This window comes from Poecilia formosa, unplaced genomic scaffold (assembly GCF_000485575.1).
Source record: "Poecilia formosa unplaced genomic scaffold, Poecilia_formosa-5.1.2 Scaffold18, whole genome shotgun sequence".
Lineage (NCBI taxonomy): Eukaryota > Metazoa > Chordata > Actinopteri > Cyprinodontiformes > Poeciliidae > Poecilia > Poecilia formosa.
In genome coordinates, this window is record NW_006799957.1 from 2,541,495 (window position 1) to 2,557,238 (window position 15,744).

General features: G+C 38.8%; 1 protein-coding gene across 16 annotated transcripts in view; it reads right to left on the reverse strand.

Annotated features, from left to right (window-relative positions):
- eif4g3a (eukaryotic translation initiation factor 4 gamma, 3a) overlaps window positions 1-11,230 on the reverse strand; it is a 57,262-nt gene extending 46,032 nt beyond the window's left edge. For 13 of the 16 annotated variants that reach the window (XM_016668929.1, XM_016668925.1, XM_016668924.1 and 10 more), the window contains exon 1: window positions 10,638-11,230. In XM_016668929.1, the coding sequence (XP_016524415.1) occupies window positions 10,638-10,792 (155 nt within the window). In that variant the 5' untranslated portion in view covers window positions 10,793-11,230. Of the gene's footprint in view, window positions 1-10,621 lie in introns of all 16 variants that reach the window. The other 3 variants (XM_016668926.1, XM_016668922.1, XM_016668927.1) reach the window with 2 other exon arrangements.
- Between the last annotated feature and the right edge of the window lie 4,514 nt (window positions 11,231-15,744).

Sequence of the window (15,744 nt, forward strand, 5' to 3'; positions counted from 1 at the left end):
TTCTTTCAATATTAAAAGCAACTCTGGATTCCTATTTCCTACAGTTTCAGAACAAACAGACCAAAACTGAGATAAATTCCCCCTTCACCACCACAGAACGAAGACTTTCTGCCATCAGTATAAATATTTATTGTGCAATATGTGCAATTTTGGGCTCTTGAAGGCTAAAGCAGTATCATAACACAAGATCAAATGTCTTGCGGTGAAACATCATCTCAATCAGGCCCTTCTTGAGGCTGACCGAGTAACCAGAAAGATGCAGATGTTTCATAGATAAATGCAGCACATGCAAGTCAAAACCAATCTGAATGAGAGAGAAATAACTGGGTTTGAGTCTGTTTAGGTTCTGCAGGGAGTAAAAAGACAAGCATAAAGTTAAAACACTCTAGTGTTGCTAAAACAATCTGCAACTGATCAATATTACAAAAAAGATTACTGACATTTTGAGACATGGATGTCAAAAATAAATTAAATTTCTTGGTTATAAAGTATTGATGAAATGGTACCTCGTCACCTTGCAGAGCATTAAAACTCACATTAAGAATTTCTCTTCTTATAGCCAGAATATGTAGCGGAAAACTGTTGTAAACTTGCTAAAAAGCTTAAAAGATGCTGTCACATTGTTTCCCCATCTTGTCATGTATGGTGGCATATTTAAATATCTATTCCCGTTCTAATTGTGAGGAAATGAAGGGATTTTGTGGAACATAAAGTCACATCTGAAGTGTCGTCTGCGTCAATATGGACGAGGCATGGGCGATATGACCGTCTTAGATTATTAATGATTACAAAATGTCGACTGGCTGCCAAGAGAGAAATCATGAGATCAGTTATAAGGAACATTTTATGCACTGCAGTTCCATGCTTTGACACTTCAGTTTCATTTTCCTCCTTTTTCCTCAACTTTAAACAACTTTTTGAATACTGGTTGTAATTATTCACATAAAGGTACTGTAGTAGTAATCAAGTCAACAGAAGAAAACAAATTCTGATCAAAACTATATTTAGTGGACGTGTTACAATGCATCCCAGAGATATTTAATCCACCAAAGAGAACCAAGAGCAGTTGTACTTTGGTTTTTGTACGGGCACATGGAAATATGTTTTTTTTTTCTTCCTACTGCTTTCAAACTGGACAGCCCTGCAGCTGCTGCTAGTTAGAGGCCAACAGTGACTCAATCAAATGTAGCTGGACACCTGCACACATGGTCTGGTTTGTGTCTTTAACTGGATACCAGCAGGTCAGCTTTACTGAGATAACAGCAGGGTGTGATTACATTCGAAAAGACATATAAAAATAATAAGAGTTTATGCTTCCATCGATAAAGTCAACTTCACAATAAAAGCCTTATCCAGGTGCAAAAATCTTTGAAATTTAAATAGCATGAGGCTCATGGAAACCAGCCAGAGTATGTGCGTGAGAAAGTGATAAAAATTACCACCACTTACTAGCCTTGAAACTAGTAAGTGGTAGTTTCAAGTAAGACTGTTACAAGTAGTAACAGTCTTACTGTTAGTAATTGTAACACTGATGCTACTGTGAAGAACTTTCATACATTTTTTTCACAAACATGATAAAAATAACTTTCACACTGTTACATAAGTGTTAGGTAGACATGTTAAATTTTACAAGAGTGTTATTGTTCTGTTTGAAATTAACATGAAACTGTCAACTGCATAATAAGGTGATGCTTGAGAATTCCAATGTCATTACGTCTTTCTAAGCCACTGAACAAAAAGTGAATATAAAGTATTGTGACGAATGTACAAAACATTCTGCAACCGAGGGCTTCGAGTGATGAAAACTCAAAGATTTACCAACTGTGACTCCAAACATCCCATAATCATGCTAACAAATAGCCTGAGGATAACTTTTACATAGTTTACACTAGGGCTGTGTAATAATATCGATTTTGCAATATCGATATTTTATTTCCTAGAAAAAAATCGATATTCATCTGCAAGTATCGTAACATCCAACTGTCGCCTTGCTCACTGACTGCTTGCTTCGCCGGGAGAGTGATTAGGTCATCAGGCTTAGAGTGATTCCTTCAGATGCTAAGTGTCAAGGTTAAAAAGGTATCAAACTATTCAGAGCAGGGTACTTGGTGCACTTTATTTACTTTACAAATGCATGTAAGCTACAGTTTGTACTGTTTCAATTAAAAGAAACATGTTTTCTCACCACTTCTTTGATTCATTTTGCCCAGCTGTCGACTTTAAGTCTGTGTCCATGTCCAACGTAGAGCCAGGTATTGTGTAGTTAGTGCTTTTAATCAGTTTTCAGTTAAATTAATTCAGTCCAACTCTATAACAGTCAACAAAATCACTCTGTCCCTCTAAAATCTTTCAGAAAATCGCAAAAGTGTACTGAATTGTATCGTTTGCTGAATATCGCAATATACATCATATCGTGAGCAGAATATCGTGTATCGTTTCGTGAGATTATTGTATCACTACAGCCCTAGTTTACACACCAAATTTGAGGATTGACAAACTAATGTGCATTCCTTTTTCCTTTTCAAAAATCATAACGTAGCTTCAACCACTCCTCCATGTCCCCTTGCCCCACAGTGACACATAAGCCTTGGTTAGGAGAGTAAAGCTGCTGTAGCTCATGCTTCATCATTAGCTTACTGTAAAGCCACTTAAGTGCTGAGTATGTGGGAGAGGGAGAAAGGCAAAGACATGAGGAAATATAGCCTTACAGACAGCAGGGGTGTGATCAGGAGGATGATACTGCGTGATAAACTGTAATCTGCTATTGCTGAATAAATAAATAATTTAGGGGTGTAAAGTTAACAGCCTAGTAACTAAATAAATCATACGTGGAGACCAGGAAAATTACGCAAAAAAGGGTCAGAGTGAGAGGTGAGATATTTCTGCCGACTTGGCTTATCCATCCAAACGTCACATAAATTAAGGGGTGCCATCTACAATATCATAACTTTACACATATGCAGCTTCTTTATTTAGAGAGGGGGCTGGGGGAATTGTTACATCTCATATAACTATGGTCCAAGTTTTGCACACACCTTATGGAAAATGCAGTATTATGTTTGAATGAGCAGATGTACCTGGAACTGCCAGTGCTGCACAGAGCTTTAAGTGGAGGTACAGGAAGTGAGTAGAGACAGCCCAGATGGTGCAGATACAAACGTTTCTTTTCCCTGTAGACTCACTGGCCACTTACAGTAACACACACACACACACACACACACACACAGTGTGTATTTGTGTGAAGCAAAACTCACAAAGCTCTCACTGCCTGTCTGCTGTTGCTGAGACTGCTCTTTCACTACAGTATGAACAATGGATGGATGAATGGTGGCTCAACACAAGCAAACCAGATCTTAACGGTTCTAGATGGCTGCAACACAAACTATAAGCAATCTTTTAGAAAAGTTAGGGGAAAAGTTGAGCAGAGAGTCAGTACAAAACAAATATAGGCTTCCTCAAAGACTTATGGGAACTATATTAATTCAAACCATGAGGAACTCCAGAAAGTCAAAAAACATTAAAAAGGAAATGCAACAACCTCAACAGCTGGTTAGTACATCAGAATAGGGCTGAATCAATTAATCATATTAACATGACAAAATGACTATCTAAAAAATGGTCAACTAATAATCCATTAATTCTTAACAGATGTATTCAGGCTCAAAAAAGACCATTTAATGAAAACAAGATATATTCAGAACAGCAATTAAGATAAAACTGTGCAAAAATATATACATTTCGCTGTAAATATGTTTTAGCCAAAACTTCTCAAGTGACATAGCTTTAGTTCCACTTGGTTCAGATTCACTAAAGGAATGTTGTGGTATTGAATTTTAAATGTTTATTTTCTTAATTAAAAAAAAGAAACATAAACATTTGTTTATTTGCATATTTTTATGCATTTCTAATATTACACTAAAAATGGTTAAATAAAAATTCTGTAGAATGTGCCATTTTTTATTCAAATAATCGTTACAATAATTAATTAATTGATAAGTGGAATAATCATTAGTTACAGCTCTACCGCAGACACAATCATACTTTCATTTATTACATGAAGTGTTATTTCCCTACGAGTATAAAACTGCTGATAATGTGGTGTTGAAGAATTATTAGCTCATTGCTTTCTGAGGAAAAGTGAACTATACATCTGCTGATGAAACAAGCAGGGCAAACACAAAAGCTAAAGAAGGAGCAACTTCCCTGTTCTGGGCTACAGTGACAGCGGCATGATGGGGAGGTTCGATTTCTACTACTCTTTGGATAACATGACATCCTTTCATCCATAAGACCTGAATATCTCACCGAGTGACACACATGACCAAAACGGGAGAGCAAGAAGCCGAAGCCTCTAGGCTGGGCCAGGAAATGTCTGAAAAGAGATTTTTCAAAGATTTTATGGATGAAATGTGTGCAACCAGATGGATGGGCCTGCGGCTGGATCAGTCACAGGCACAGAACTCCACTTCAAGTCATATGCAAGCAAGGTGGCGGTGTGGTGAAGTACTGCTGTGGGCTGGTATTACTAAAGATGAGCTAGTTGAACCTTTTTGGATTGCAAATGGGCTCGAAATCAAATCCCAAACCTACTGCCAGTTTGTAGAAGACACTTTCTTCAAGCAGTTGGTTAGGAAGAAGTCTGCATCTTTCAAAAAGAATGATTTTTAGGCAGGACAATGCTTCTTCACATTTGGAGTACTCCTCCAAAGGACTACTCAGTAAAGCCATTACATATTAAGAAGGTATGACATGTCTACCTTCCTCACCTGACCTGAACCCAATTGAGAACTTGTGAAAAAAAAAAAAAAAAACAGTCCACCTCTCTGAACAATGTTTGAGAAGCTGTCGTTGCTACTGCATGAAGAGTCAACCGTCGAAAAATCAAGAAACTAGTCAATGGAATCCTTATTACTGGAAAGATGGGTGGCTGTACTGGTTACTGATTATTTTTAATGTCAAAAATGCTTACTTAAACATTTTTGAGTCATTTATAGTTCTCATTTAAACAGATGAAAATATGAAAAGTCAGAGTGGAAAATGTGTTTTCCATTTAGCTGCATAATAATTCTGCATGATAGCGGCTCAATAATTGTGCACATAAAAACATTCTCCTAAGAAAGCCAAAACCTCACTTTTACTTTCTTAAACTTTCATGTTTGAGATTTATTAACACATTTTGGATTAACCGGGTAAATTGTAGCTGGTGATTACTAAAAATAATCATCCAGCATAAAATTTGCCTTATAGTTGTGCACATAGTGTTGTTATGGTGTATAAAGGAAAATGACAAAGTTTATTACGCCTAAGTCAACGCTTTGTACGCCACTTTCCTTCAAGCTTGTTGGAGTGCGTTCCTACCAACTTTGCACATCTAAAACAGACATTTCTGGGCATTCTTCTTCACTCAGATTGGATGGAGACAATCAGTGAACGACAGCCACTGAGTCACGTGAATTTTTTTCTTGAACATATTTCAACTTTGGTCCAAGCTCATACTTTTCATGACCTAGTTTTTTCTTTTCCCCTCTGTCACAATAAACCAGGCTTAGTTCTATTCTTGATTTTTTTTTTGAGGACCAGAGTTGGGAAACACTCCTCTAGGCTACATCTCTGCTTTAATATTATATATATATATATTTTTTTTTTTCAGATTTTCATTACAGGATCATTATTCTTCTACACAGACTGAAAATTGTGGTGTTAATACACCAATAAATAAATAATTTGAAGGGGTATGACTACATTAGCAAGGCACTGCACATCCTGTTCTGATCAGCAGGGGTGCACAACAAATCCGTACTGACTGTTCTTGACAGGAAAGGTTCAGAATGAACACGTCAAGAGTTATTGGGTTATCACATTCACAAACCCTAATTTACTCAAGTTGTATATCTTTGTGCTGCAGGAAGAAATCTCCCTGATAAAAAGATGCACACTCAACAGAGACTGAAGCTCTCTTGCAGTGTTTTAAGAATATGGGAAAAGATTTCGCAGTAGCACTAGGGAGATTCTAACCTAGCTGCCAATAAATAAATAAAATTGGCTAGGGTCTTCAAGGCAGAAGAAACAAATAGTGCTGTCATTTAAAAATCACAAACTAAGGATATTTACTAAAAACTTTCAGCAACAACAACAAAAAAAGGAATTATTCTAAATATTGTGCAAAAGAAAGAACTGTCGGTATGCAGGTTGTCTTCATCAGCCCACTCCTTCCCTGGAAAGAACAGCCCTGCATGCTGGCTCATCTCAACTCAGCAGTTTATTTATAACAGCCCACAGTGAGTATGCTCATGAGAATATTTCGTTGTGCAGACTGCATACACCTGTCCCGAAATGCAGGAATACGCCGTTGTACGAGCGACCAGCTGGTTATAAACACAGCAAAGCTGCACAACTGCAAAGGTAGGATTACAGTTACTGGAAAAGGTCCATTTGTGCAAACATCTGGTCTTTGCTCCAACCATAAATATAAGGAACTTTGCAAACTTGCAAAGCAGAAAGTGACAAAAAGGCGGAAAGCCTTTTGAAGACAGATGAACCTACTGGACCATGAATGTGAAAACTGAGGGGATGCCAGAGGAAAAGACCAGGGGCAATTGGGGGAAAATCCTGCAGTTTTCTCAGCTGGGACAGCAGAGGGGTGAGGTAAACTATGGGGGGATGGAAGGAAGTGAGAGGGGGGGTGGCTCGGCAAGCTGGGTGACCTGGGCTTTTGTTGGCAGATGGTGGGAAGCACCACCTTGGCCTCTCACTTCGAATGCTAAGCAGCAGCGCTTTTGTCTGGCAGGCGCAGCAGCAGACGATTGCGCCGGGTGTTTCTCGGACAACCAGGAACAGACACGAACTGTGTGTCCACACACACATGCCACGCAGCACCGCCGTGCCTCTGTAAACCTCCACGCATCTCAGGACTCCACAAACACACACATTCTCCAAGCAGGAATTCCCATATGCCAGGAGCCCCCCTGACCAGACGCAGAGCAGCACGCTCCCACACTCCTGACCTCAGAGGCTGAGGCGGAGCAAGAGGTCAGATGAGCAGCAACTCTCCGAGGGACACGTTCCTCGAAATATGAAAATTTTATTCGAGACAAGGCTAATAACACAGAGAACACACACCTATAAAATTTCTCAGCAGAAATGTGTTTATTTTAATAGCAATTATGTTAATTTGCTGTTCATTCAATTCCTTTTTATGATTTATGGTGTCATGTAGTATGACAACTCAAAACTAAGAATTAGGATCAAATGCACAGTCTAAACCCACCACCTACACCAATTTCTAAATCTGCAGTGCTGACAATGTTATACGTTTTTTTTAATCATGTATTTACTGATTGTCTGGCTTTTGTCCATGACTCTTAAAAGTTGCATGTAGTCAAGTACAATTTAGGGTTGTCCCGATCTGATACCGATATCAGAAATCAAATAGTTTAAATGACTTAAGATCATTATTTTAGGTAGGTGTGGGTAAATGGATCAGGTGTTCTGATAGCTAGTGTTGTTGACTATCTTTCTCTGTTTGAATATCATCTGACCAAGCCTTCTTTAACATTCCACATTACAAAATAAGTAACAAAACTATGTATGATTCATGCTGATATATCATTAAGTGAAAAAGTTGTATGGGGACACTCGAAGTACAAAAACCCCAGAGGGCTCCGCATGGTCGGGCCAAACTGCCGAAATCAGTTCTCATTGCCGCAGTTGCATGATGAAAATTGCATAATTTTTTTCTCAGCCTCGTGTCATCTGCCCCTTTTTTTGTCAACCATTTTGGTGAATGTTTTTTCCCTCCTTTGCATGCGAAACTAGTCAGGATTTTTTTGGGGGGGGGCTTGCTTATGTGGAAAACAGCACCAACAACTCAACTTCAAGAAGCCTTAGATTCAGCCACAGTTTTAAGTAACAACTATATTAGGCTGTGAGGAAGGATGTACTGATGGACCAAAACACTAAATTTTAACAACCGCCTTGGTTCTCGTCCAATGCTGCAGGTGTGAATGTCCCGACAATGTTTTTTTTCTATTTTTGGGCTTACGGTAAAATGAAAAATAAAATGAGATGTTGCAATAAATCAATTATTTCCTCCTCTGAAGGAACTTGTGAACTCGTAATGGTTGTTCCTGTCTGTCATGACTTATGTGTTGACTATACTCTTGTAAACCTCAAATACGGAAAAACACCATAGGAACTCGGCTCGGTGTGTCTTGTGGACTTTGAAGGTGTGTTTGAAAACAAAGGTCCCGAAAGCACGTAACATCAGATTTACTGTTCAACTTCGGTCTGACTATGCAAGGCCCCTAAATGAGGGGTGTCCAGCCGTTGTCCTGCTTCAATACAGCTGATTCAAATGGTCCAACTTCCTCAGCATGTCAAAGTATTAAAGAGGCCTGCTAATGAATCATCATTTGATTCAGCAGTGATGAACTAAAACATGCAGGACACCAGCCCTTGAGAACTGACTTTTGATAGCACGGCCCTAAATAATTTCACTTACAAATAGTGCACAATGAGAATCTGCTTATGAAAACTGATCAAATTGATTAAAAATTGGATAAATATACATTACACTTCTAGAAATTTGGAGTCCCATTTACATTTATTAAATGGTCCTAAACACCATGATTCCAACTGTGCTCTTTACAGCTGGATTAGTGGCTATAAAACCCATGTCCACCTAAAGCTAGAGGTGAAGCAATCAGGCATTTCCTAACTTAAATCAATGTTGTTGTTTTTTTTGATATTTTGTATGCTAATTTTAATAAACACAAGATTCTTTAAGAGTTAAAAGAACAAACTGAAAAGATTAAAAGATTATCCGCAGTTATTCATCAAAGTATATTTCTCTAACCTTTGTCTGATTCTTATTAAACTCAAATGGTTGACTAAGATATACGTTGATCAATGCATTTATATAGTAAGGAAAACATTTTTGTTTTCAATATTTGACAAACTGACCACCGACCAGAGCCTATCAAAAGAAGATTATCAGATTCCAATCTCTGATCGACTAGTTCATCTCTTGATATGTAAATGGTTCAAAGCACATGTGGATGTGGAATACCATCTACGAATTGAGAATACATCATCAACTTTTGTTATACGTGATGTGGTACTGCAAATAAAGTTCCTAAAGGATCACCAAATATCTATTTGTGTTTTTCTTTGACTACTAAATTCCACATTCATAAATTGTTAAACAGTCTACAAATTTGTAGAAATAAAAAAGGTAACCGGTATAGAATTTAAGATAGAAAAAAATAGAACATTTTCCCACCTCAGCATGATAGTTATATTCATAGCATACTCAGCAGCTGTGCTTTGATACCACTAAAGTTCAACTGAAAGTAGGTTAGGAAAATTTAACAGTCATTTCAAACACCTTGAGTGAAAACAAAGACAAGATACACCAGAAAAAGCAGTTTTGTTCACTCAGATAACCTTCAAGCAACTCCAAAACATTACATAATTGTGTATTGAACTCTCACCAGCTGTGGGCTTTGCCCTGGCACAGGCTATACTCTGGTACTCATTGCCCTTGGAAAAATAAGAAACTGGGTAGCTGTGATTGTGGGTGGCAGGGAATCAGGTCGAGATATCACAAGCTGTCAAATCACAAATACACACGGTTTTGTCAGTAGCAAGCAGAAGAAAACGTATACCTAATCCTCTCATACTCACACAAACACTACTGATACCACGCTGTGAATAAAACAGGAGGTGACACAACAACGGTGACTTCACTCAACCAAAAGCAGGCTTAGGTAATGTTAGGCCACCACTGAGCTAACTGAAAGGTAACTGCAGCAGGAAGACAATTTTATAGCAATAAAAGCTAAACACCCAGGAACATACAGCAAGTGTTTTTTTTTTAAAGTTCTCAATTGGTAGTACTTAAACAAACAGTTCAGAGTGACGAGAGGTAGATCTGTGGTTTTGTATGACCGCTTTCAAGAGCCACTTCATGACCCATTCAAGAGCTCCTCTGGATTTAACATATCTAAACAATTCCTAAAGTGCAGGCCTAGTGCTAGCCGGTATTAGCTCAATTACACTTAAAAAAAAGAAAAGAAAAAAAAAAAAACTCAAGTCAAGGCGCTCAAATGGATGGAGCCCGTCGGCTATGCGATGTAGCATCCTCTGACCCGAACACTTGCCAAACACAGGGTCTGCATTTGCTTTATCTTTGGCCGCATAAACGCTTTAATACGGCTGAAACATATTGCTAGTTTATGATGAGCATTGAACAAAGCCGGTAACCAGTGCGAGCAACCTGTGCTGGAGCTTTACTATATCCCATTATGCGCATTATTAAAAAATAAAATAAAAACCGAGGTTACAGCTCGGAGATTGACATATCTAGACACATAAATAAGAAAATAAACAAAACAGCGTCAACTACTTAAAATCAACATGATATTTGTTAGCTAGGACAACCGGCTTGATTAGCTAACATTAGCACACTTAGCAGGCTAATTGTACCCTCCCCTCCCAGCTGCCTCCAACTGAAACCATCATCCCACATCCAACCACTACAATCTTCCAATAATCAAATCCCCTTGTCAGATGTTGTCAGAGAATAGAGTAAGATGCATATATATGATCCAGTTTGTGTTACCCATGTGAAAGGATACGAAGATGGTGGTACAGCGCCCGGCTGAGGAGCTGTTTGGGCTCCCGATAGAGCGGAGGTCAGGGTAGCCCGCAGTTGGCTCGACGAAGAGGGGCCACTTCCAGGTCCGCTAACTGCGACAGCGGTCTTATTGACCACTTTCGGTGGCAAACTCATCGCAAAAAAAGGAAAAAAAAAATTCAAAAACAATACACTAATAAATACTGATGCAAACAAAGCTTAGCTTGCATTCATAGAGCAAGCGTAGCTGATCCTGAAGCAGGCCCCAAATCCCTTTAACGAACTGGGATAACGAAGCTCGAATAGCAACACAAACGTCTTTTTTCATGGAAAGTCGCTGTTCGGATCAGCGGTGCTATTCATGGGGACGGTTGGGAGGTTTAGCCTCCCTCGTCCGTCCGGAACCGCTGCGGATCCGGCTCGGTTCGTTTCTTAAAAATGAAACAATCGCCGCGGTCTTCTTCCTCCCTCGGCGATTTACCTTTTCTTCTCGGCAATTATGTTTTCTATCATTTTTTTCTCACAGAGATGGGAGACTTCGCCAACATGGCGTTGCGGCCGCTTTCAGCAGTCCGGGCAGGACAGATGATTCGGCAATTCTCGGCCAGTTACGGAGTCGCTCGGCTAATCAACTAACCTTCAATCAAACACATCGCCTCATGTTCACAAAACCTGTTTGTTTCATATTAATGCTGTCATTGTCCACTGTTTGTAATTAGCATATTAAATACTTAATAAAATTTGATTTTAATGTAGGATTTAAAAGCGTCAGTAAAACAAAAATTACAATATCGTGAGACCACAGTTATGCACCATGTTATATATTTACATCTTGTAATTTCTAAGTTTATATGAATCATAAATACATAAATAATATATAAATAGATAGATGAATAAATAAATAAATAGCCACAAGCTACTGAAATACTGCCGCTTTGTCAGTTACAATTTAACACGAACGTGTTGTCAGCGCCATCTACCGTTCANAAAACAACATAAAACCCAGAGTAAAGAGACTCACGCTGTAGACAGCGACTCCAGGCTGTGTGGAGAAGAGCCGTTCGTCCAGTGAAGACTGAACACGAGGAATTCTGGGGAGTGTGCGTTAAAGAAAATTCAAGAAATCTGAGAACTGAAACAAGTGTTCTGTTAGAAAAAATTTGGACAGCTTTGCAGATAAAAAACAAAACAAAACAAACAAAAAAAAAACAAAAAAAAAACACCATTGCAGCAAACTGAGCCACATGGGTGGAATTTAACTAGTTTATAAAGTGATGCACAGGAGATCTAAGCACTTAGATAAGTTCAGCTTTTATCAAACAGTGACAAAATTCTGCAAAAAAAAAAAGAAGCAAAATAAAAAAGATTGATTTGACTGCAATTGCTTCAAACTTCAGAGGAATTCACAGTGAAGGGCTTTCCCTACACCCCAGTGGCTTGCGTAGTTAATGTGATGGATCCCCAGATCACCCCACCCAAAATGCCCAATCTCCCAGAGTACACTATGTACCTTCATCATTTTGCAAGAGTTGAAAGGAAAATCTGACATGGATTTCTGGGCTACTTCACACAGGGTGACTGCCAAAGCAGAGGATTAGACAACACAGGAAGAGCACAATCTGTATGCATTCTCCTCTCCCAATGCTTGTAGAATAATAATGATAGCTTATTGATTCCACAACCACTCATCAAAAAACACACATCTATAATGCGTTTGGCAGTATTAAGGCCAAGGGAACTTTCTTTGCAGATTCTGGAACATGTAATAATGAGACTCTAAGGGGAGACATCAGTCAGATGTTGGGACGGACGGACAAAAGAAGGGAAAGTGTAATATTCAAACAGTAGAGGGAAGCCCTCCGATTAGTAACCTGCTCAGGCAGCCGTCTGTGACAGGCCGCCTCACACACCACTGATCACATGGTTTAAGGGAAACAGAACGTCTGGCTCTCTTCCTTTCACCCAAATCACGCCTCCTCCTGCCCCAAGCTCCCTTCCTTCACTCCCCTCCTGCCTGGAGAGGCCCGTCATCTTTGCTGGACCCCTGCCAGCACCCCTACCCGCAGCCCAGCGATACAACAGAGAGGGAGGAAGATAAAGAAAGTGAAGAATCAGTCTTAGAAAAAAAAAAAAAAAGTCGCCGGTTCAAAACGCGGAGGCACAGCAGGAAACACGATCTGTTTCACTGCCGGGGAAAATTTCGAAAAACAATACGTGCCCCCGCCGCCTCCACTTTACACATGCATATACACACACAGATATTTGTAGCAATTAGCGGCTGACGTTCTCCATCATACGACAGTTTAGGTGGGAGGAAGCACAACATGTTGTGTAAAGACACTATATTATCCCTCAACTGAACTCTAGAATTGAAATCCTGAAAGCCTGATTCCTTAATGATTCACACAGCCTGCATCATCCAAGAAATGCAGCATTGCAAGTAATGAAAAATGACTATTTATGACTCACAGTTAGAAAAATAAGTCATGATAAAGGAAACACTGTCAAACATTGCAGTTTCAGCACCCTCAATGTGTGGGCTTTATTTGTATTTGACAGCGTAAACATATGACAGGGCTTTAAACTGTTTGAAAAAAATCAATCAATAAAAATAACGTTTCTTGACTGTTCCATTGAATGAAAAATACAAATCAGCAAAGGAAAAACATGAACAATCGGCTCTATTAGGGAAGGGCATTTATTGTATGGTTTATCATCTATCATGACATATTTCTTATAATAATTGTGATTTATCATCGTGATAAATTTCAATTAATGAAAAAAAAAGAATATCTGCAGCAATGTTGGTTTTGCCATTTTCTCAAGTTTTTTTTTTATTTTTCTATTGAGAGAATCAATAAATTATTACAGTAACTGCAATTACTATGTGTAGATAGTGATGCAAATCCTACTTCTTTATGTGACTGGTGCCCTAAAGAAGCACAGTATTGGTATTTGTGGAGCTGGGATTGCCGTCCCATGCAGTCACAGCTATTGTCACAATAGTACCACAAGATATTGCAGTAGAACCAAGTCCAGGTCTCCCACTCCTAAGCTCTATACTACCACTGGTTGGCAGCAACAGCTGTGACAACTGGTCATACACCGTAGAGCTGAAGGTGAACCCAGGTTAAACCTGTCCTGAACAGGTGCGCCTCCACCTGCGATCCAGGCGCTGACACAAGCAGGAAAAGCAGATGCAAAAATGATCAAAGGAGGTAAGATGAGGTGAAGAAATCCAGGACAAAAAAAATAAAAACAAAAAAATAAAAACAGGACTTTCTTCCAGTCGCAGCCAAATGGCTCGAAGCCAGCATGCAGATTTCTGTTTTCTCTAAAGGAAAAACACCTGCAGTCATGCAGAATGCATCACGTTTTTATATGCTACGCTCTAGATCGCCAACATATGACATTCTGGGGAAACTGTATTCCACAGAAGAGTATCTAAGTAGAAAGAGGCAGATTTTACCTCCCGTCCCCATTTTTTTTATTTTTTTGCACCCATTCAGAGAATTGCACAGCTTTCACGTCTGTAGCAGAGTTCTTTCAATATTAAAAGCAACTCTGGATTCCTATTTCCTACAGTTTCAGAACAAACAGACCAAAACTGAGATAAATTCCCCCTTCACCACCACAGAACGAAGACTTTCTGCCATCAGTATAAATATTTATTGTGCAATATGTGCAATTTTGGGCTCTTGAAGGCTAAAGCAGTATCATAACACAAGATCAAATGTCTTGCGGTGAAACATCATCTCAATCAGGCCCTTCTTGAGGCTGACCGAGTAACCAGAAAGATGCAGATGTTTCATAGATAAATGCAGCACATGCAAGTCAAAACCAATCTGAATGAGAGAGAAATAACTGGGTTTGAGTCTGTTTAGGTTCTGCAGGGAGTAAAAAGACAAGCATAAAGTTAAAACACTCTAGTGTTGCTAAAACAATCTGCAACTGATCAATATTACAAAAAAGATTACTGACATTTTGAGACATGGATGTCAAAAATAAATTAAATTTCTTGGTTATAAAGTATTGATGAAATGGTACCTCGTCACCTTGCAGAGCATTAAAACTCACATTAAGAATTTCTCTTCTTATAGCCAGAATATGTAGCGGAAAACTGTTGTAAACTTGCTAAAAAGCTTAAAAGATGCTGTCACATTGTTTCCCCATCTTGTCATGTATGGTGGCATATTTAAATATCTATTCCCGTTCTAATTGTGAGGAAATGAAGGGATTTTGTGGAACATAAAGTCACATCTGAAGTGTCGTCTGCGTCAATATGGACGAGGCATGGGCGATATGACCGTCTTAGATTATTAATGATTACAAAATGTCGACTGGCTGCCAAGAGAGAAATCATGAGATCAGTTATAAGGAACATTTTATGCACTGCAGTTCCATGCTTTGACACTTCAGTTTCATTTTCCTCCTTTTTCCTCAACTTTAAACAACTTTTTGAATACTGGTTGTAATTATTCACATAAAGGTACTGTAGTAGTAATCAAGTCAACAGAAGAAAACAAATTCTGATCAAAACTATATTTAGTGGACGTGTTACAATGCATCCCAGAGATATTTAATCCACCAAAGAGAACCAAGAGCAGTTGTACTTTGGTTTTTGTACGGGCACATGGAAATATGTTTTTTTTTTCTTCCTACTGCTTTCAAACTGGACAGCCCTGCAGCTGCTGCTAGTTAGAGGCCAACAGTGACTCAATCAAATGTAGCTGGACACCTGCACACATGGTCTGGTTTGTGTCTTTAACTGGATACCAGCAGGTCAGCTTTACTGAGATAACAGCAGGGTGTGATTACATTCGAAAAGACATATAAAAATAATAAGAGTTTATGCTTCCATCGATAAAGTCAACTTCACAATAAAAGCCTTATCCAGGTGCAAAAATCTTTGAAATTTAAATAGCATGAGGCTCATGGAAACCAGCCAGAGTATGTGCGTGAGAAAGTGATAAAAATTACCACCACTTACTAGCCTTGAAACTAGTAAGTGGTAGTTTCAAGTAAGACTGTTACAAGTAGTAACAGTCTTACTGTTAGTAATTGTAACACTGATGCTACTGTGAAGAACTTTCATACATTTTTTTCAC